We start from the raw sequence: 21,038 nt of genomic DNA on the forward strand, positions 1-21,038 counted from the left end.
AAGTAATGATTAGAGATGTTCAGAATGTGCTGAATTCTTTTTTGACTGTGGTATTTGGCATAGAATTTAGATACTGGGAAAAGATCAGCCTTTGATATTTAAAAATGCAGTTCTTTATACAGGATGGTGATTAAGGTGTATTGAAAAAATATTCAGGCACTAGCATCAACAATGGCTTCAGTGTCATTGTTGAGATGGGAAATAAATTTATTTACTGCTAATGTGGATTTATAGCCCACTGAAGGGTTGAACAAAACTTGCTAAATAAAAGCATTGTATGCTGATTTCTGCTAATGTTGAACTTTGCTGCATCTCCAGGGGAAGGGAATTCCAAGTCTGTTGAGAGGAAGATATCAAGAATGCCCAACAGTTCAATCCTATGCAGAATTCTTACTGAATTCAATGGGATGCTTGAGGAATTCGTTTTCTGTGAATTCTCATAGCAGCTGGTCTGATCTGCATATCCCAGAATAATGTGTGGATCAGAATGCAATTATCCTTGAAATTTGTGAATTAGTACATTGAAATATACTTGAAATTTGTGAATTAGTACAATGAAATATACTAAAGTACTCAGCTTTAAAAAAAAATCCATAAGAAATACAATTCTCAAATGAAAGCCAAACCAATCAATTAAAACAAGACAAATACAGTGTATACTAAAAGTGGCCAGATGCAAAAGTGACACAGACCAGAAATAGATCAGTCTGTCCCTACTCCAAAGTAGAGGTGTATACAGCCTCTTTTTTCTGTTTTTTTAGCTGTCAAGTTCTCCCTTTTTAAAGGGAAATTCCCTTATGCTGAATAGGCTTCCTCATGAGAAAGGGGAAAACTTGACAGCTATGTGTCCTTGCCGTCCTGATTTGGTTTTGGGGTGACTTTAAATGACTCATTTGTATGTATCAGAGCCCTATGGTGCTTTGAGCGAGTGGTCACAAAAGGCTCCAGTTGTCAGGAGGCAGATTGAGGAGAGGTGTGAGAGAGTGATAGGAAACAGAAAAAGAAGAATACAGCAAATGCCATAAAATATTTGGCATCTGTTGCTCCTTACTGTTCATTTCTGAACCAAAATCACAACGACCGGCTTCACCAGCTTCTAATTATCTTATCACAGTCCTTAATAAATCTGGCAATTCCCTTTTTGTGTCCAACACAGCATTTTTCTTGCCAAAGTATCATATTTGTTTTCTGGCAACCTTCAGCTTTCCAGCCATGGAATCTGACCTAGGCTTGTAAACTCTGACGAGCTGGCGACACACTCGCCCTCTAGAGCATTATATTGGTCTAAAGCAATACATGATATCAGCTCCCACTCTCTTGCTGGCCTTCATCTCCAAAGAATCCTGAACACTATAAAAAATTTCCACCTCAGATCCCAGATCAATACTGCCTATAGGTTCTGCTCTTCACACCAGCGCAGCTGGCTCCAGAAACTACTGTGTTGAGGATAGAGGCCGTATCATGAGCTATGTAGACTTAATAGCTTCCCAATGGCAGCAGCCTTAGAAAGAGGGCATAGTGCAGTGCAGCTATGTGTGAGAGTAAACACTTTCCAAAGTACAGAGTTTACAGCAAGATTGAGAGAATGAGAGATAAAAATAAATAAAACAAAGATTAAGCAATTTGGAAAGGGGGGGGGGGAACGGCTACTGGAAGCAGATTCCTCCAAGAGGAAAGTCTATTGCCCTATTTGATTGTGAGACATGTCTAGCAACCAAATTAAAAATTAACACAACCTGTTGATTTTATAACCTATTTTTCTGTAATGCATGCAAAGATGTTGGCAAGGCTTTCTGTGAAAGACCAGGGTCATCCAGATGCTCCAATATGGGCCCAACCTCGAACAAATATTAGAAGAGCCCCCTATATTCATTCATGAGATTTATGCCCTGCTTCCCAAAGCTCCCACACTTCACTGTCAGGAAGCGTCAAGATTCTCCCATTACTGCAAATCACCAATCAGCCATCTCCAACCTGGTGAGCTTCATGTTATTGGAGAACAGCTCGCATCAACCCTGACTATTGAATCTGCTGCCTGTGTAGAAGGCAGTTGTGGTTCAAAGCATCTGGAGGACCTTGGGTTAGGATGGGCCAACCATGGGGATGTGGTGATCCCAGAGGACCACCGATGAACAATTATTGAGAATTATGCTTGCCACTACCTGGAGCTTCATTCCATGTCCTCCTAGAAATGCTAGGAAACACATGGGCCAGAGATGATTTCATTCACATTGTTAATTGTAATTAGTAGAGGACTTGGTGATTATGCTTGATATTCCCTGGCATTCTGAAAGAGAATTAACTAATCAAGGCTGTAATTCAAAACTCGCTTATTTGGGAGTAAGCCCCACCAAAGTTAATGGGACTTATCTCTGAGTAGTGTATAGGATTGTGCTGTAAACAACTTTAAAATGTGTATCCCACATTTCATTCTGGGGGTGGGGGGAGTCAAAGCTGCTAAATAAGAGGCAACTAAAAACTACCACCACAAACGTCAAAATTGTGGCGTATGAATAAGCAGCAGGTACAGCAGCAACTGAGAATACAATGCAGCAATGTCAAGAAAACAAATCAACAATTATCCAAAGGAGGCAGGGAGTACTGCAGACAAGTCATGGATCCCCTACTTTTGAAAAAGTTTATACCTCTATGGAAGTTTCTATGTGAATGGTGCCACACATCCCCTGGGTGGGCTATACGGAAGCCTGGGATCTGCAGACCATCAATTGGGAACTCACCAACCTCATTCTGCCTTCATCCAGCCCTCACCTGCCTGCCTTCTTATTACATCTACTCCAGTTGTGGCACTGCTCAGTGTCCTTGCAGTATTCAGCAAGGAAGAGGATGGAGACAAAACTAGAATGGGGTTTTGCTCTGCTGGTCATTGGCTCTGGCTTCACTTATCATTGACTCTCTGACGCCACCTACTGTTGGTCTCCCTGCCTTCCACCCTTCCAGTCACAGTTGGCATCAGCCACCACTAAATCCAATACTGTACTGTACAGTTGTACCTTGGATCCTGAACGTCTTGCACTTGAACGTTTTGGCTCCCGAAGGCCGCAAACCCAGAAGTGAGTGTTCCAGTTTGCGAACGTTCTTTGGAACCCGAACGTCCTATGTGGCTTCTATGGCTTCCAGTTGCGTGCAGGAAGCTCCTGCAGCCAATCAGAAGCTGCGCCTTGGTTCAACAACCAAGGTACAACTGTAATAGTAAACCAAAACAGAGCCCTTATCAGAAAAGGCAGCGATAAGGGAACCCAGTCAGGTGACTTCTGAAAGCTTGCCCCAAAAGAGTATTTGACAGTGCAAGCCTATACATTCCACTGAGTTCAGTAGGGCTTACTCCCAGGTCTGTGGGGTAAAGAATTGCAGCCTTAGCATTCTGATAGATATTTTATATGTATTCTCCTTGCAAACTCAGCATACATGCTCTCTTGTGATTTATGAGAACAAAATGTTTCACAATAAGTCTTCTTTACAAAAAAAATGTGTTTAATGCAAATAAGTTCATTCAACATGTAAACATATGCTACATTTGGCAAAGAGAAACTGTTGCAAACACACTTGTTTTACAACTGTTACTGCTAAAATTTAAATGCAAGTTTAAAATAGGGTTGCCAGACTCAATAGAGGACAGGACTTCTGTGCCTTTAATTGCCCTGCTCTCTTTTGAGTCTGGAAACCTTAAAGAGAAACCAGCAGACCCTTTGTTAAATTTCCAAGCAAAGGGTCTGCTGGTTTCTCTTTAAGGTTTCCAGACTCAAAAAAGAGCAGGGCAATTAAAGGCACAGAAGTCCTGTCCTCTATTGAGTCTGGCAACCCTAGTTTAAAACAAAGCCCTCAGGAGGTAAAATCCAGAGTAGGCTTTTAAAATAAATAAATAAATAAATAAATGAGACTGAAGTGCTTCATCAAGAGTAGGCATCCCCAAACTTCGGCCCTCCAGATGTTTTGGACTACAATTCCCATCATCCCTGACCACTGGTCCTGTTAGCTAGGGATCATGGGAGTTGTAGGCCAAAACATCTGGAGGGCCGCAGTTTCGGGATGCCTGATCAAGAGTTTGCATCTTTCTTGGTGACATGACAAGTAGGGATTTTTTTAAAAAAGCAAGAATATAAAGTAGACAAGCACAGCTTGCAACAAAATGTTGTCGGGCAAAGCGTTCCTCTTTCCAGGATACTACAACCTATGTCCCAGGAAAGAAGGAACTATGTTGCCTGCTGGGCTGAATCCTGAACTCCTCCGCCCCCAGCCAGTTACTTTAGAAGGCACCTGACTACACCATATCATTGGGTGGCCCATTTTTTATTTTATACTGTGGCTGCAAGGGAAGATCCTAGCAGATCCAAGTGGGGCTGGATCAGCTGAGCGGCAGCAACTTCCAGTTCTGCTTGACTGATCTCTATTCCAGAGTTCGCAACTGGAAACTCCAGCATGTAGCTGATCCCAGCTGGCCCTACTATTAGACAGTGTGAGTCACCCACTTTAGGTGGTGGGTGCTGGAGGGTAGGAAGCAACAGGAACAGAGCTATGAGAGCCACACGGCCCTAGCTCACACCTGCAAAACTAGCCTGTTGCCCTCAGCTGCAGTGGAGAACTCTGCCTCTTGTCAGAGTGTGGGAGTATCCTGTCCTTTAGCTTAGCCAGCAACATATCTTGGGCCGGCCCTGTCTCAGAAGAGATGGTTTAGAACAGGGGTCAGCTAACTTTTTCAGCAGGGGGCCGGTCCACTGTCCCTCAGACCTTGTGGGGGGCCGGACTATATTTTGGGGGAAAATATGAACGAATTCCTATGCCCCACAAATAACCCAGAGATGCATTTAAAATAAAAGGACACATTCTACTCATGTAAAAACATGCTGATTCCCAGACCGTGTGCGGGCCGGATTTAGAAGGTGATTGGGCCACATCCGGCCCCTGGGCCTTAGTTTGGAGACCCTGGTTTAGAAGAAACCACGGTCAGAACTGTGACACAAAAAGACATTAATTATTTCTGGCACTCTGACAATTCTCTTAAATTTGACTAGTATGCTCCAGCGAACAATTTGAGCAAAATGACTATATTGTTTCAAAGGTAGCTGAATCACACTTACTAATAGCCTATGGGTACTCTGTGGGGTTTGCTTCTGAGTAAAACTACAAAGCACGTGTCTGCAAAGATTCTGAACATCTTGGTTTACTGATGCTCCATCAGAGATGCAGTGCAGGAGTTTCCATTTCTGCTGTTAATGCCTTGAATTTCAACTATAAATCTGAACAGCAGGAAACATAGTCTGCAGAAGGAAATACTGTACAGCATGTTGCAAACTTTATCAAAACACTGGCTAGTCACCATGCTGCAAGACACACAAAGGCAATGGCCAAGCAGTCATTTGTTTCACCAGCAGTTAGCATGGATACTGGAAAAGCAATGTCCTGGGACCTCTGTAATTCTGCTCTTTGTACTAGCACACATACTGGTTGTGGGGAATGGACCACCACTTCAAGGACTCAGTGTGCTAGAACCACCATCCCTGTGTGTTATTAATATCCGCATTAATAATCAGCAACTGTTGGGCTTCTTCTGCCCACTCAGGTGTAAATGCATATTCTTTGATGAATACTGATTCTCCATTTTAAGTAGTGCAATCAAGGCTGGATTAGTCATTATCCTAAGTACCGTATTTTTCCATGTATAACAACAACCGCAACAAAAAAAATTGGGGGGCGGGATTGCCCAAGTTGTTGAGTTTTTTGGGGGGGAGATTGCCCAGAGTTATAGAGCTTGGGGGGGGGGGTACCACCACCAATAGCTCCACAGCCTACAGCCACCAATTGCCATCCCACCTCTTCTATCCATGTATAAGACGACCCACAATTTTTGCCTATTATTTCTAAGGAAATAATATTGTCTTATGCATGGAAAGTGAGGAGTAATTAAAGAACCTTTTAATGAGGGTGAAAGAGGAGAGCGCAAAATATGGTCTGAAGCTCAACATCAAAAAAACCAAGATCATGGCCACTGGTCCCATCACCTCCTGGCAAATTGAAGGGGAAGAAATGGAGGCAGTGAGAGATTTTACTTTCCTGGGTTCCATGATCACTGCAGATGGTGACAGCAGTCCCGAAATTAAAAGACGCCTGCTTCTTGGGAGAAAAGCGATGACAAACCTAGAAAGCATCTTAAAAAGCAGAGACATCACCTTCCCGACAAAGGTCCGTACAGTATAGTTAAAGCAATGGTTTTCCCAGTAGTGATGTATGGAAGTGAGAGCTGGAGCATAAAGAAGGCTGATCGCCGAAGAATTGATGCTTTTGAATTATGGTGGTGGAGGGGACTCTTGAGAGTCCCATGGACTGTGAGAAGATCAAACCTATCCATTCTGAAGGAAATCAGCCCTGAGTGCTCACTGGAAGGACAGATCGTAAATCTGAGGCTCCAATACTTTGGCCACCTCATGAGAAGAGAAGACTCCCTGGAAAAGACCCTGATGTTGGGAAAGATTGAGGGCACAAGGAGAAGGGGATGACAGAGGACAAGATGGTTGGACAGTGTTCTCGAAGCTACCAACATAAGTCTGCCCAAACTGTGGGAGGCAGTTGAAGACAGGAGTGCCTGGCGTGCTCTGGTCCATGGGGTCAACAACGAACAATGCATGGAAACATACTGTATACTGCACAACATGGATCCAGCAGTGTTGGCTGTTTGGTGACTGTATCTATCCTGCTCCCTGCAAATGGTCTGTTTTCCTCTGCCACTATGTTAGTTATGTTCTAATTAAATGGAACGATCAATTCAAGAAAATGCATTTTCTGTGGCTTCTGAAGGCACATTATCGGAATTGTTTATTCATTTATTTTTGCAAGCTGGCACCGGAGAGTAGAGAGCCCTGCTGGCTATTACAAGTCCTATGGGCTTTTCATTAGTAATTACTTGGGCAAAAAAGAGTGCAAAATGTCACTAACAGCACGATTCTCTGCACGTTTACTTGAAAGTGATTCCCATTGTGTTCAATGGGGCATACTCCCAAGTAAGTGTGCATAGGTTTGCAGCCAAAGTCTTTTCAATATGTGATTTGCGCAAGGTTTTTAAAAGAGCACACTGCTCCTATCTATGGCAACTTAATCTAGGGCACAGGCTAATGATGTAATATCCTGAGATGTGCTCTTTGTGTTGTAATTTATCACCAAAGCCTGAAGAACACCTGCATGACACGGGTATCAGATCAGCTTGCATGGTACTCCTGATCCTTCAGACCATTTGATCAGCGGGCTTCCAGAGCACACTGACCACCAGTCAGTTAGAAAAGCGTAGGGTGGCCAGTTACTGATTGCCAAAAAAGAGGACAGTGATTTGCATAAATTGTGGGTGTGCACCTTTAAGGCCCCTGCTCTCCCTTCTTTAAGATTCCACAGCCTTGCCATATACAATGGCTGGGACTGGATGTATGAGGGTGGGGAAGCAGATTGTCACACAAGCCTGGACCTCATGCAGCGATTGGGCCAAAACTGGGTGTGATGCCATCGCATAATGGCAGTGCGGTTACCCCAGAATGCTCCAGGCAAATAGGATATTCGGGGGGGGGGGGCTAATGAACCTAGGTATCAATATAATTAATTCTACATTTTTTTTAGTGGAGTTACTTTGTAGTTGTTTTTCTTTCATTAACCATGTTCCCATGTTCTTTTTTTGGCATTCTTTTTTTTTTGCACTGCTTGCTTTATTATTACAATTATTTTATTATGCTTATAACACAGTGGGAAAAATGATTCCTGAATGAGTGAAACTCAAGCATTCGTGTATAAAATCTATATACGTTAAGGCGGCCACTTACACAACACCAAAAATTACAAACCGTGGCATCAAAAAAGAAGGCTAAAGAGGCAGAAATTTGCATAAAAACATATATGCTAATTTATATGCATAGATGCAAATTTAGAAATAATGACTACAACTTAAATAGAAATACAACATCTCTCACCATAGTGGTGAGCAAGACTATGCCCAGGCGAGCTGTGTGCCCTTTTTATTCTGCTGTCCAGGTCTTAACTTTTGATGGGCAACTTCAAGACCACTGCTGCTCCCTTTAATGTTTTTTAGCTTTAAACCGCACCTGGACAGCCCTTCAAACAGAGAAATGTAAAGTAGGACACATAACTATTTTAATATACAGCCCTAATATACAGACATGCCTTGAACGGCCATGTGCCTAATGAACTCCAGCAAAGTTTTGGAGTTCAGCCAATATTTTTTAGCTACTGAATCCAGTAAAAAATATTATAGCACTTGCTCTTGTGGGCCCACTCAGCTAATAATACTCTAATGTTAGTAGCATGTTCAGGCTTTGGCCATCTCAGACCCTCCCAATGTCCTCATTTTCCAGGGATGTCCCTGATTTAAAGAAGCCGTCCCGGTTTCTGATTTGATCCTGGAATGTCCCACTTTTCCTTAGGATTGTCCCTATTTTCATCAGAGAAATGTTGGAGGGTATGGAGTTATCCAAACCCCCCCCCCCGAGCCATCTAAAGGCAATAGGGAAGTTTTAAAAAAATGTTTTATGTTTTATGACGTTTTTATATATGTTGGAAGCTGTCCAGAGTAGCTGGGGCAACCCAATAAGATGTGTGGGGTATAAATAGTAAAGTTATCATTATGGAATGGGACGTCCCTATTTTCATCGGAGAAATGTTGGAGGGTATGCAACTCTTCTCTAACAATGACTGGGTTTTGTTATACTTAGGTAAACCTGCAGGGTATGGAGGCAATAGGCGTCCACCTCCCACCCGAGGAATAGTGGATGAATGTTGCTTCCAGAGCTGTGACCTGAGACAGCTGGAGATGTACTGCGCTCCTGTCAAACCACCTAAATCGGCAAGGTCTGTACGTGCTCAGCGCCACACTGATATGCCTAAAGCACAAAAGGTAGGCAGAATATGATCAACTGTAACCTCCCAATATGTTGCATTTGGGGATTTCCAGCACTGATGCAGAAGGATGTTCATGAAGAACCATTCGTTCTTCATGCATTCATACTCCTGGGAACTCGCGCAGATAACAAAATCCATTTATTATATTATTGAAGATTGTGGGGCATTGCTTTAGAGATTATTTTAATTGGTGGATCACATGCCAACCAAAGGTAGTTCACAGCAGCGGCACAACCATAGTTGTTTGTTGTTGTTGTTAACTTTTGTTTGCTCGGTTTTTTTATTTAAAAAGAAGGTGGTCAAGTACAAAGGAGGACAGGCCTTTTCCTTTAACTGTTATATAGATGAAATTTCACTAAATGCAGCTTGTCTGCCTCAAGACTGAGAAGGCCTCAGCATGAGCAGGCCATGTGAAATAACTCAGTTTTATAGCAGAGACACGTGTGTTTATAATTTGTCAGGGGCCAAAACAATGCTTGGCCCAGAATGAGTCAGAACACTTTAAGGCTGGGGACATACAAAATCATTAGCAGCAGGTCCTGCTAGCTTGTTGGGGCCTTGACTATCTCAGGCAATAAACAGTATTGCAGCATAGCTGCCAAGTTTTCCCTTTTCTCGCAAGGAAGCCTATTCAGCATAAGGGAAAATCCCTTTAAAAAAGGGATAACTTGGCAGCTATGTATTGCAGAACACATATTAGTGTCATGAAAATACCAGTCAGGCCCTATCATAGACCTGTGTATATTCATAGAGTGCATGTATGACAAATGAAGATCAATAGTGGTGGACAAGCTGCTTTTCAGGGAAGATTATTATTATTAGTTATCATCAACAGCAACAACACTCCTGTAGAACTCACTGCCAATTGAGATTAGACAGTCCAGTCGTGTTGTCCCCCTGCTTAATGTCAGGAGCTTGTCAAAGACTTTCCTATTTCAGCAGGCATTTTAAGGTGGATTTCTGATCATTTGTTTTCATTTAAGAAAATTTGTATAAAGCTTAACTGTAAATAAAACCTACAAGCAGTAAAACATGCCACAGAACTGTCAGTAAGTATCAGTGTTAAAAATAAGCATATAGGGGCTTCCTGTTTCCGGCGGTGAGAAATGGCTGACTCCCACACAATCGGACCTCAGCTGTGCCAGTAATTCAGGGTTGATAAGGGGGTAATTAGCCCTGGCAGACTCCCCAGGGTGGGGGAGGACTGTCTCTTAGACCCGCAGACTGTCTGAGATTGCCAGCTTGCATCAAGGTGCAAGCGGCAGGACACTGGGTCCCAGAGCACGACACGGCTGGCCCTCTCCGAAGTCACTCTCATGGCTGGAAATATCTGTTTGATAAAATAATTAGATTTGGACAATAAACAGACATAGTCTGGACCAAAGAAGAGTGAGAAAAAACCTGTAGAACTGCACAGTCCCTGGTGTTTAAGTTCGTACTTCAAAGAGATTCTCATCATGGTGTTTGGATTACAGAGATGATTGGTACATTCTTTTTTTCTTCTCAATACCTACAATTGTTTTTCTATGCCAAGCCTCATTAAGAAACCTATTTTTTTTTAAGTACAGATGGACTTTTATTTATAATTAAGTATTCAATTGCGCAGCTTTACTTAGACTTGAAAGACTTGATAAAGATAAAAGAAGAAACAAGATGGTGCTTGTTAATATGATGCAGCATGGAAAGATGAGAATTCCTCCCTTTTTCGAGGGAAGTGGGAAATACTTGCTAGCTGACTTTATAATAATTTGAGACAACAATTTGGGATAACATACAGTGCATCTGTCTGCAGAATTTCTTCATTATGAGCAAGAGAGAAGGCTAAATGGATGTCTAGCAACCCCCCTTCTAGGGTCCAGAGGGGGGTATCTGTGGAATACAGTTCATTTACATTGCAATATTGCAAACAGTATGCTCAACAGGCAGGCTTGGACAACAGTTCGGATTGGAATAATTAAACAACTTGGGAGTTGCTGCGTCATTAAACTTCAAACGATAGACTTGGACAACAGCCCAGTTTGGAATGAAGTCAGGAAAAGCTGAGCTGGCAAATAGACAGTTGAAAATATATACCAGTGTATATATAATAAAATAAAGCTGTACTCGGTGGATGAAAAGATATGTGATTTCTGACATGATTTAGAATCGCATAGGGACAGAGAACTTTAAAGCGTTAAGATCAGAATGTGGAAAATATGAGAACAACAAGAAGAAGGCAGGAACAAAGATATTGGAGATATACAGAGGTCCAGACTATGGGAAGCCTGGAAAAATTAATAATTAATAATTTGGATTGTAATTTGGTTGTTTTTTATTTTAGTTTATTGTTTTTAATTGGATTATGATTATGATTTGATGGATATGTTATTTGGCTGTTTTTATAGGAAAATCAATAAAAATGATTTTTTAAAAAAAACATATAAAAAGTGAATTGAATAAAATCAACAGGTAATTGTATACGTTCTAAGCTAAGATTATAGTTTAAAACACACAACAACTTTACATGTCTGAGTAGGCTTGCCTATGCAGAAAAGTTTTAGATGAGCACTGAAAAAATACACTTATTCTTTGATTCTTAAAAACATTTTTATGTACCCCTCTTAAAAATTCTTTCTTTTTCTAAAACTACAACTGAATGCACAATTATCCAAGTGAAATCTGTGGGTCTTAAGTAAAAAACTAATATTAAACAAAAGTTTAATGGTGGTTTTTTTATATTCTAGCCTTTGCCAAGTCTTAGGAACAAGGTGGCCTAGAATTCCAAATCAGTCAGATAAATATATTGGCTTATTTAAACCATCTTTCCCAGGCTGATCAGGAGCCAGATGTGGACCATAAACCAGTTTGCCTCCTGCAAGAACAGACCACAGCCTGTCAAGAAAACTTAGAGTGATCAAACTGAGACAAATCATCCTATGGGAATGAGACCAAGCTCTCAGAGTGATTTTGTTCCATTGATATCATTGGCTGCATGGAAAAGTCTCATTAAGGCTGGGAGGATATTCAAACACAAACCAGATGCTTCCATTGATTTTAAATGATCTCAGCTGTTCAAGTTAGTCACAAAAGTTTGTCACTCAGACAAAAGTAGCATTTGTACACTGCACTGTCATTGCAGCCACTCCAGTGATAATCAAAGCACTGGTGCAAAGAAAAGGAATGTTATTTCTAGAGGTTAACACACCATCATCTCTCATGTTCAGAGAGAGGTTTCTAAATATAATATAGCTTTATTACTAGACTCATCCTGAATTATACCAGAGTACATAATTATACCAAAGTACATAATTTCATAAATTAAACTTACAACAAAAGATATATGCCGGGTTCAAGAGAGACATAAGCACAAGTGGACTATAATAATGATTTCTCTGCATATCAATTGTCATTGTCATCAAGTTATTTGTATGCCACCATTCCATTGTTAAAACCATGCTCAAGGTAACATGAAAAGGTTTACATAATGACAAACATAACGAACACAAGATTTTGTATAAGATTTTATATAGTATTTGTGAAATCTGGGCACAAGCCACTCTCCAGCAAATACAGCCGCTCACACAAAAGGAGAGCAGTACAGGTCTTTGTAGAGTCATCTTCCTTGCACCAGGTTCTCAACTAGCCCTCAGCCACATTTGTTGTTGTTTAGTCGTTTAGTCGTGTCCGACTCTTCGTGACCCCATGGACCATAGCACGCCAGGCACTCCTGTCTTGCACTGCCTCCCGCAGTTTGATCAAACTCATGTTCGTAGCTTCGAGAACACTGTCCAACCATCTTGTCCTCTGACGTCCCCTTCTCCTAGTGCCCTCAATCTTTTCCAAGGATTCTCTTCTCATGAGGTGGCCAAAGTATTGGAGTCTCAGCTTCACGATCTGTCCTTCCAGGGAGCACTCAGGGCTGATTTCCTTAAGAATGGATAGGTTTGATCTTCTAGCAGTCCATGGGACTCTCAAGAGTCTCCTCCAGCACCATAATTCAAAAGCATCAATTCTTCGGCGATCAGCCTTCTTTATGGTCCAGCTCTCACTTCCATACATCACTACTGGGAAAACCATAGCTTTAACTATACGGACCTTTGTCGGCAAGGTGATGTCTCTGCTTTTTAAGATGCTGTCTAGGTTTGTCATTGCTTTTCTCCCAAGAAGCAGGCGTCTTTTAATTTCGTGACTGCTGTCACCATCTGCAGTGATCAAGGAGCCCAAGAAAGTAAAATCTCTCACTGCCTCCATTTCTTCCCCTTCTATTTGCCAAGAGGTGATAGGACCAGTGGCCATGATCTTGGGTTTTTTGATGTTGTACTTCAGACCATATTTAGCGCTCTCCTCTTTCACCCTCATTAAGAGGTTCTTTAATTCCTCCTCACTTTCTGCCATCAAAGTTGCATCATCTGCATATCTGAAGTTGTTGTTATTTCTTCCGGCAATCTTAATTCCGGCTTGGGATTCATCTAGTCCAGCCTTTCGCATGATGAATTCTGCATATAAGTTAAATAAGCAGGGAGACAATATACAACCTTGTCGTACTCCTTTCTCAATTTTGAACCAATCAGTTGTTCCATATCCAGTTCTAACTGTAGCTTCTTGTCCCACATAGAGATTTCTCAGGAGACAGATGAGGTGATCAGGCACTCCCATTTCTTTAAGCACTTGCCATAGTTTGCTGTGGTCAACACAGTCAAAGGCTTTTGCATAGTCAATGAAGCAGAAGTAGACGTTTTTCTGGAACTTCATGCGGTGTCCCTAATGCTAAAATGCAGACTTGTGGCTCAACTGCCACAGATACCCATTTGAGAGAGGACAGTGAGAGGGTAGTATGGTAAACCTGGCCGTACCTGATTTCGGTCCAAATCCCGACTGATTTGTGGATGCAGCAAATGACACTGGGAAACCTGAGAGGGACATATTCATGTGCAAAATACATGTTTGCTTAAAGTCCAAGATTCAATCCCTGGCACCTCCAAGTAGGAATGAGAAAGTCGCTGACTCAAATCCTGGAGTCAGTATGTAGACAACACTAAGATGGACCAATGGAGCACAGCATCCTATATATCCTATATCCTATATTTCCCTTCTGTCTGCTCCCCATTTGTAATAGAAATAGTAGCAGTCTATTTTCTGTATTTTAATGTTTGATGGATTTCTGTATTTTTAGAATTTCTGTTTTGTTGGAAGCCGCCCAGAGTGGCTGGGGGAACCCGGCCAGATGGGCGGGGTATAAATAATATATTATTATTATTATTATTATTATTATTATTATTATTATTATGAGGGTGAATAACATTTTTTTTAAAAAAAATCGTGAAGTGTGCTGAAAGATCTCTATAAGTAAATGTTTTCTTTCATTTTCAGGAAGTGCATTTGAAGAACACAAGTAGAGGAAACACAGGAAACAGGAACTACAGAATGTAAGAAAATATCATCCATAAAAGTGAAGAATGAATGTGCCATCTGCAGGATACTTTGCTGTAAATAAATTGTCAAACATTGGACAAAACACTAAAGTTCAATAAGCTTGATGAAATTTCCACTAATGGGCATTCTCCCAATGAACAATGCAAGTAAACATTCCAATAGATATCAACTCAGTGCTAAAATGTTTCTGAGACTGGCAGATCGCTGTTCTAATTGTTCACCTGCTATAAATGTCCTACACACACACACACACACACACACACACACACCATGCATACACACAGAGAGACAATAAATCCTGTGCCCCTCAAAAGCCACCAGATGTACAGGCCTTTGATGGATCCAATTGCACTAAATTAACTTATGAACCCTGCTGTTGGAGTCATTCACCAGCCTTGTCTAAGTGGGTTATGTTTTTTTGTTTTGTTTTTAATATTTGCACTTCCATACAAGCAACAGACTCTGTTTCTTGCAGTGTCTGATAACATTGTTTGTTTGCCCCTTTCCGTATTTGCACATTTTGACATTCCCAGTAGCAGTGACAGTAACACATCAGTTACAGGAGTAGCATTCTGACAACATATGAGTTGCATGCATTCACCCCAGTTAGGGACATGGTTCAATATGCACACAGAGTTCCTGTGTAGAATGGAAGCACCATTTACTTTGATAGATGAAGTGGCTACACACATTACATCCCTTACTTACCTATGAAAACACTCTCAGTCCCTGAAGTGAATGGAGCCGGCTGCATACACTTGAGCTCCACGTGTGCATGAGAAACCCTTGTTTGCAACAAATTGCTGGGTCAGGGTAACAGATTTTAAGACAAAGGCTCACCACCACAACACATGAAGATACAAATAGATACAACAAGGACAATTGGGGTGTTGTTTTTTGTTGTTTAGAATCAGTTAAGAGCACACAAAAGGCTATCTTAAATCCTTGGTGATTCTTTCAGGTGATGAGTTATTTTGCCACACTATAAATAAAACATCTTTTCCTCCATGTAGTGCAGTATGTAAAAATTTAGCATATCAATAACACACATATAATCAACATTATGTAAAACTGTTTCATAGTACAATGGTGCTATTTTGTAGCTTGTTTTATGGAAGGGTCTGGCAAAAACGGTAAGAGGTAAAAGCAAAATAACAGTGGAGCTGGGTGAGAAAGGTAAAAGGTGAAAGGGAAGGAATTTGTAGGAAACACATGCATAATTTTTAAAAAGGCTTCCAAATAATAATAAAAAATCAACTACCAAGTAATAATATCTATCAAGTAATAACATTGCTATCCCAAACTGATGAGATTTTCATCTGACTCTGTTTATCCAACTGAGTGGCAACATACAAACCAATGCATGATGCCACTCCAAAGAAACTGGCATCTTGTTCTTGGCTAGTGGCAATTTGGGAATTAGCTCTGAGTGACATTGAAAAGATACAAATTATGGCTTGGCAACAGCATGGGAACACGTGTACCCAACTGATGCTTCCCTAGTGTTCCAGGTCCTTGGTGATTTCCCTAAGTTCTTCTAGGCTCTGGTTTATAACACTACTTTCTTATCACTGTAAACTAAATATCTGGGACATCATCAAGTAGACCTGAGCAACGCAATCTGAAGACTCTTGCTGTACTGTACCACTTAGGACTACAGATGGGAGACTGCAGGTCTGAAATGTTTGCCTGTATATAAAAATGCCTGTATACAGAAAAATAGCAATTAGGAAAAATGATTTTAACCTCATTTTCTCCCTGACACGCTACTTTTTTGTTTGCGGGGTATTCTGTGCCCAGAGTATTTCCAAAATGATACTGTCCAGCAAGAACCTCACCATGTGATTCTGCTGATTATGTAACTTGAGTCCCAGGTGGTACTACCCTCCAACTCCCCCCCCCAAACAAAAAATAGATTGCAATGCCTACCTTGGTGCTCCGTAAGACTTTATTTAAACTGTGACATGAATAGGAACTCTTAACTGGAGCCCAGGTGAGAAGCAAGCAACCCACAAAACATTTGACTCAGTAATGTTTTAGGAAGTATTACAGTGAGGAAACAAGCCAATAAATAAAATAGCATCATGTAATTTTAGACTGTCCTAAAAACACTTGCATGCAATAAGTATGGTAGCTGCGTGCAAATAAGCCTCGTTTGCTTTCTATGCCCCCCTTCCTGGGAGAATGTCTCATTTAACTCAATGGGGCTGGGATTGCACTATAATCCTGACCTGCCCATATCAACAAAGGCATTAAGTTCAATGGGACCTAGAGAGGTTTGCTTTCTGCATAGGATCGGGCTGCATGAGCTCGGATCTAATGCAGAACAGGCTCAGATGTTGCAACAGTCTTGTGTTGGCCCTCTGAAAGGATATCAATTTTATTCGTACCTAGCAGTAATTTTTACATATCTTTGGGTGGTGGCTGGAACCTATGAATGTATATACATATGAAGTCTTCTGCTGTATTCAAGGCTACTCCATTTTTACAAGCAAGAGATACACAAATGAAGGATTTGGGGGGGCAGGGGGGGGATCTGTAGCAATTTTGCTTTACCTTTTACTGATTTGGTCAGCTATGCCAAAGTGGTGCTATTGTTTTGTTTAAGAAAGTACTTGACTTTTTAAAAAAAAACTATAAAAGAAAGTATATGCATATTTTAAAGAAAAGACATTGACGAATATATAGATTTTGCTTATTAAAATAGGAACATGCCTAGCCATAATTTTTCAACTTTTTGTCATTTTTTTTAAAAAAAAGGGAGGGAGGAATTGGGACAGTACTTACATTATTTTTAAAATGAGAGAAAAATAAAATCGCCAAAATTAATAATGTTAGGTGTCGCATTGACTCTCAGAACAGAAGTGTAGTGCTGCAGCTTAATTTCCATTTGTTTTGGTGGGTCATATACAGGGATACTGCTCTAACCCCACTGGGATGAATGAATGTTGCAGTACAACAGTGCTTAATGGAGCCACTCTGGGTCATGGCACAGTCCTCCCCCCATTAAAAGCATCATGCGTTCTTGCACAAGGGTTACATTGGGATTGTTTGTATGCAATGGTTACATTGCCTTGGTGGAAATCACCTTTCACTTGTCAGGGCATTTTCTTCAGATCCCCCTACCCACGTAAGTCCACCACCTCCTCCAGAGTTCCTCTGGAGCAGAATACAATATGGCACTTTCCACTAAGGCAAAGTCACCATATGGATATAATCCAGTCTTATCACACCAAATTACGAAAACCTTTCGTCCTGGCCTTGGTTAGGACTAGAAGTCCACATTATCATTCAAAGGGTGAGTTGCCTATACAGCTCCCTGGAGTGTTTTCACACAACAAGAAAGACGCACTTGAGCCTTACTTGTGCCTTCTGCTCGCATGCATGAAGTCATAAAACACAGAGTGCCATTTTTTAAAAAAATACTTTTTCTATCCATGATTCCTGAACTACCAAGTAATAATAATATTAATAATAATAATAATAATAATAATAATAATAATAATAATAATAATAATACCCTCGCCAATGTGGCTGGGTTTCCCCAGCCACTCTGGGCGGTTTACACCACATAAAAAATTGTAAAACATCAGACATTAAAAACTTCCCTAAACAGGGCAGCCTTCAGATGTCTTCTAAAAGTCAGATAGTTGTTTATTTCCTTGACATCTGACCGGAGGGCGTTCCACAGGGAGGGCGCCACTACCAAGAAGGCCCCCTGCCTGGTTCACTGTAACCTCACTTCTCGCAGTGAAGGAACCGCCAGAAGGCCCTCGGCACTGGACCTCAGGTGGAGGTGCTCCTTCAGGTATATTGGGCTGAGGCCGTTTAGGACTTTGAAGGTCAGCACAAAACTTTGAATTGTGCTTTTGAGAAAGAGTTGAAAATATATGGCTAGCATTCTGTGAAACTGAAATTGTGTGCATACATTGAGTCTGTATGTGTGATTTTTTTTAAAAAAGAAAAGAAAAGCTTTATATGGTTTTCACAAACATCAAAATGTGCAAAAATGACACCTTTATGGTTCTTTTCAAATGAAAGTTAAATCTGATTGGAGATTCTTTGCGTTTAGATAGGGGGGGAAATTGTTCTGATGAAAGTATACTCAGTCTATTTAATGTGTTTCAAAACTACTTTTAGCCTGGAAATGAATTGTAGTAATTTATTAAAGACACAATATATACCACTGATTCCTCTTTTAAAAATACCATTGCAGTTCAAACAAGTATGCCGTATATTTTATTGTTTATTCAAATAGACTTTCCATTGTTCTGATTTCAAATGGCCTCTCTAATTTAAATGCCTGTGCATTTGATGATTATTTTTAAAAGGGGGATTAGGATTTTTTGCTCTATTTAACAAGTCACAAATCTTCATTGGTGACTTTCCTCACAAGCCATTAACTATATAGAAGCACCATTTGGTAAATCATGTAAATCAAATTCCTGTCTTGAAGGAGAAACAAATCCTAAGTGCAAACCTATATTCATTTTAATCCTGCAATAGACATTTTTGCTTATCACAATATTACAGTATTCTACAAGGACTATCATTGCTCAAACACAGTATCTTGTGTACAATTTTTTTCTGTTTGACTTTTACATGAAGGAGGTTATAAGAATATCTGAAACTTGACTACATATAATACAATATAGAGATACCACTCTAACAAAGACAAAACTAGACAATATTTTCACTTCCCTTGAAAGATTGAGACTAGGTGCAGATAGTGGTTCCAGCTGACTTCAAGTTAATTGTGACAAGTTAGTCCCATAAACTAGCTGAAGACCTGTTGCTTTAATGTGATTTAGTCACAACTGCTGAATCAGGGCCAATAGTTTTTCACATGCTTGAAGGCAGAATAATTCAATGAACGCTGTCCATAGGGCACATCTTTACTTTCTCTGTCCCACTTTGCCACTGGAGACACTTGGGCTAAACCTAGCCCAGAGATGCTGAGCTGGCCAACCATCCCTCATCAAAGTAGCTCTCCAAGAAAGTGAGTTGCTGGCCAGGTCACTACAGTCTCTAGTCATCCAAGTGTTTAAAGCACAATTAGATTTTGCCACCTTCCCAAGTGGCTTCTGTTTTGCAAACTCATTTCTGCAAATTCTAAACAAGGCTATTGGAGTCTCTCCTTAATTCCCTCCAAGACAATATTTGAAGGGGTGTGTGAAACGTGAAATTTAAAACATACTTATGAAGTTGTACTATACCAAATCATACTCTTGGTCCAACTAGCCCAGTATTGTTTTGCCTGACAGGCAGAAGCTCTCCGTGTTCTCAAAGAGGGAGAGATTTTCTCCTCCCTACCTTATCTTTTTACCTGGAGATGCTAGGGATTGAACCTGGTACCTTCTGAATCACTGAGCTATGCCGTCTCTCTTGCCATTTATTACATGGCACATCCATAACTACAGGAGAAATTAACATATGTGCCCTTGGACAATGATAGCTCTATCATGCTACCTTAGAGATATACTAGTATCTGTACCTAGCTCCATATTGATTGCATGAAGGGTGCATGTTTTGATTTTTTTTCTTTTCACTTTTCAATAACTTGCAACGTAACCACAACTTTCTGCTTCTCACTTGCATTATTTATTTTCTGAAATGTCACGCTGTAGCTGTTTTCATTGGAATGCATCAGCACAGCCTTACATTTGCAAACCAAACATAACCAACACTTCAAAAACATGTGTTTCATTCACTAGGACTACTTAGATAACTTTGCTGTGCTACTACCACAGCCATCTAATGAATGGTCACTGTGACATCACTACACCTAGCCATGCACGTTCCTTCTCTGCTCACTGGCACCATTTTTGAAAACTCTCTCTATATATAGGTTTACTTTATCTCACACACACCTGCTGTGCACTCCTGCTCTCTAGCAGTGGAATACATGTCTCTTTCAATATGTTTTTGGTAGGCAACCCAACTCCAATTGCACAGAAAATGAGGGCATAATGGAGAATGGGACTACTGTTAATCCTGTGCTGACAACAACAAAAACAAAAACAAAAACGTGGACTATTTGGGAAAGGCCTTTTGGCTGCAGGGACACCCTGTTTCAGACAATAAGGAAAAATTTACCTTGTGCTGCTTGTTAATTGCAGCCCCGTTGGACCACAGTTACACCTCTACCTCCTGTTCATACATCTGGTGACCCATCCAATTGCCTTTGGGAAATTGTGCAAGTGGCCACCATGATTTGCATACAGCAACCTTTTTCAAAATGTCTCCCTGCCAATTTGGTATGCAGTCACAATTAGATCCTGTTGAAATCAATGTGGAATATTCGCCATGATTAACATTGCCTGGATCCAACCCACTGTTTATTCTTATTAGATCCTAATACCAGATAATAACACGGGCCCAGATGTTTCACAGGGCTACTTCTAAGTTGCTTATTTGCTGCTACAACTGCACATAATATTGGGGTTGACACCCTACCTGTGTTTAAATTCCACAGATACCAATGGAGTAGATCTACCAAACAGATCTACTGATAATTGACCACCAATAAACATAAGTCCAAGGATGCAGACTATCTGATGCACAATCAAAAACATTATAAAAGGGGGAAAAACATTAAAGAAAAACTGACTGAATTGATGTGTGAAATGTTGGTGGATGCACTTCTTGCTGAAAATCATTAAATTTCTTTTCTTTTTCTTTTGGCCGCTCCTGAATAATGTCTTGCTTTGCTAAGA

The 21,038-nt window shown here is 40.7% G+C and overlaps 1 protein-coding gene across 2 annotated transcripts in view; it reads left to right on the forward strand.

The window, feature by feature from the left end:
- The window catches only part of IGF1 (insulin like growth factor 1), a 63,654-nt gene that overhangs the window by 39,726 nt on the left and 2,890 nt on the right, over positions 1–21,038 (forward strand). For both annotated transcript variants that reach the window (XM_035128373.2, XM_035128374.2), the window contains exons 3-4: positions 8,724–8,905; positions 14,260–14,315. In XM_035128373.2, coding sequence (XP_034984264.1) covers positions 8,724–8,905; positions 14,260–14,315 — 238 coding nt within the window. The remainder of the gene's footprint in view (positions 1–8,723; positions 8,906–14,259; positions 14,316–21,038) is intronic.

This window comes from Zootoca vivipara, chromosome 10 (assembly GCF_963506605.1).
Source record: "Zootoca vivipara chromosome 10, rZooViv1.1, whole genome shotgun sequence".
Classification (NCBI taxonomy): Eukaryota; Metazoa; Chordata; class Lepidosauria; order Squamata; family Lacertidae; genus Zootoca; species Zootoca vivipara.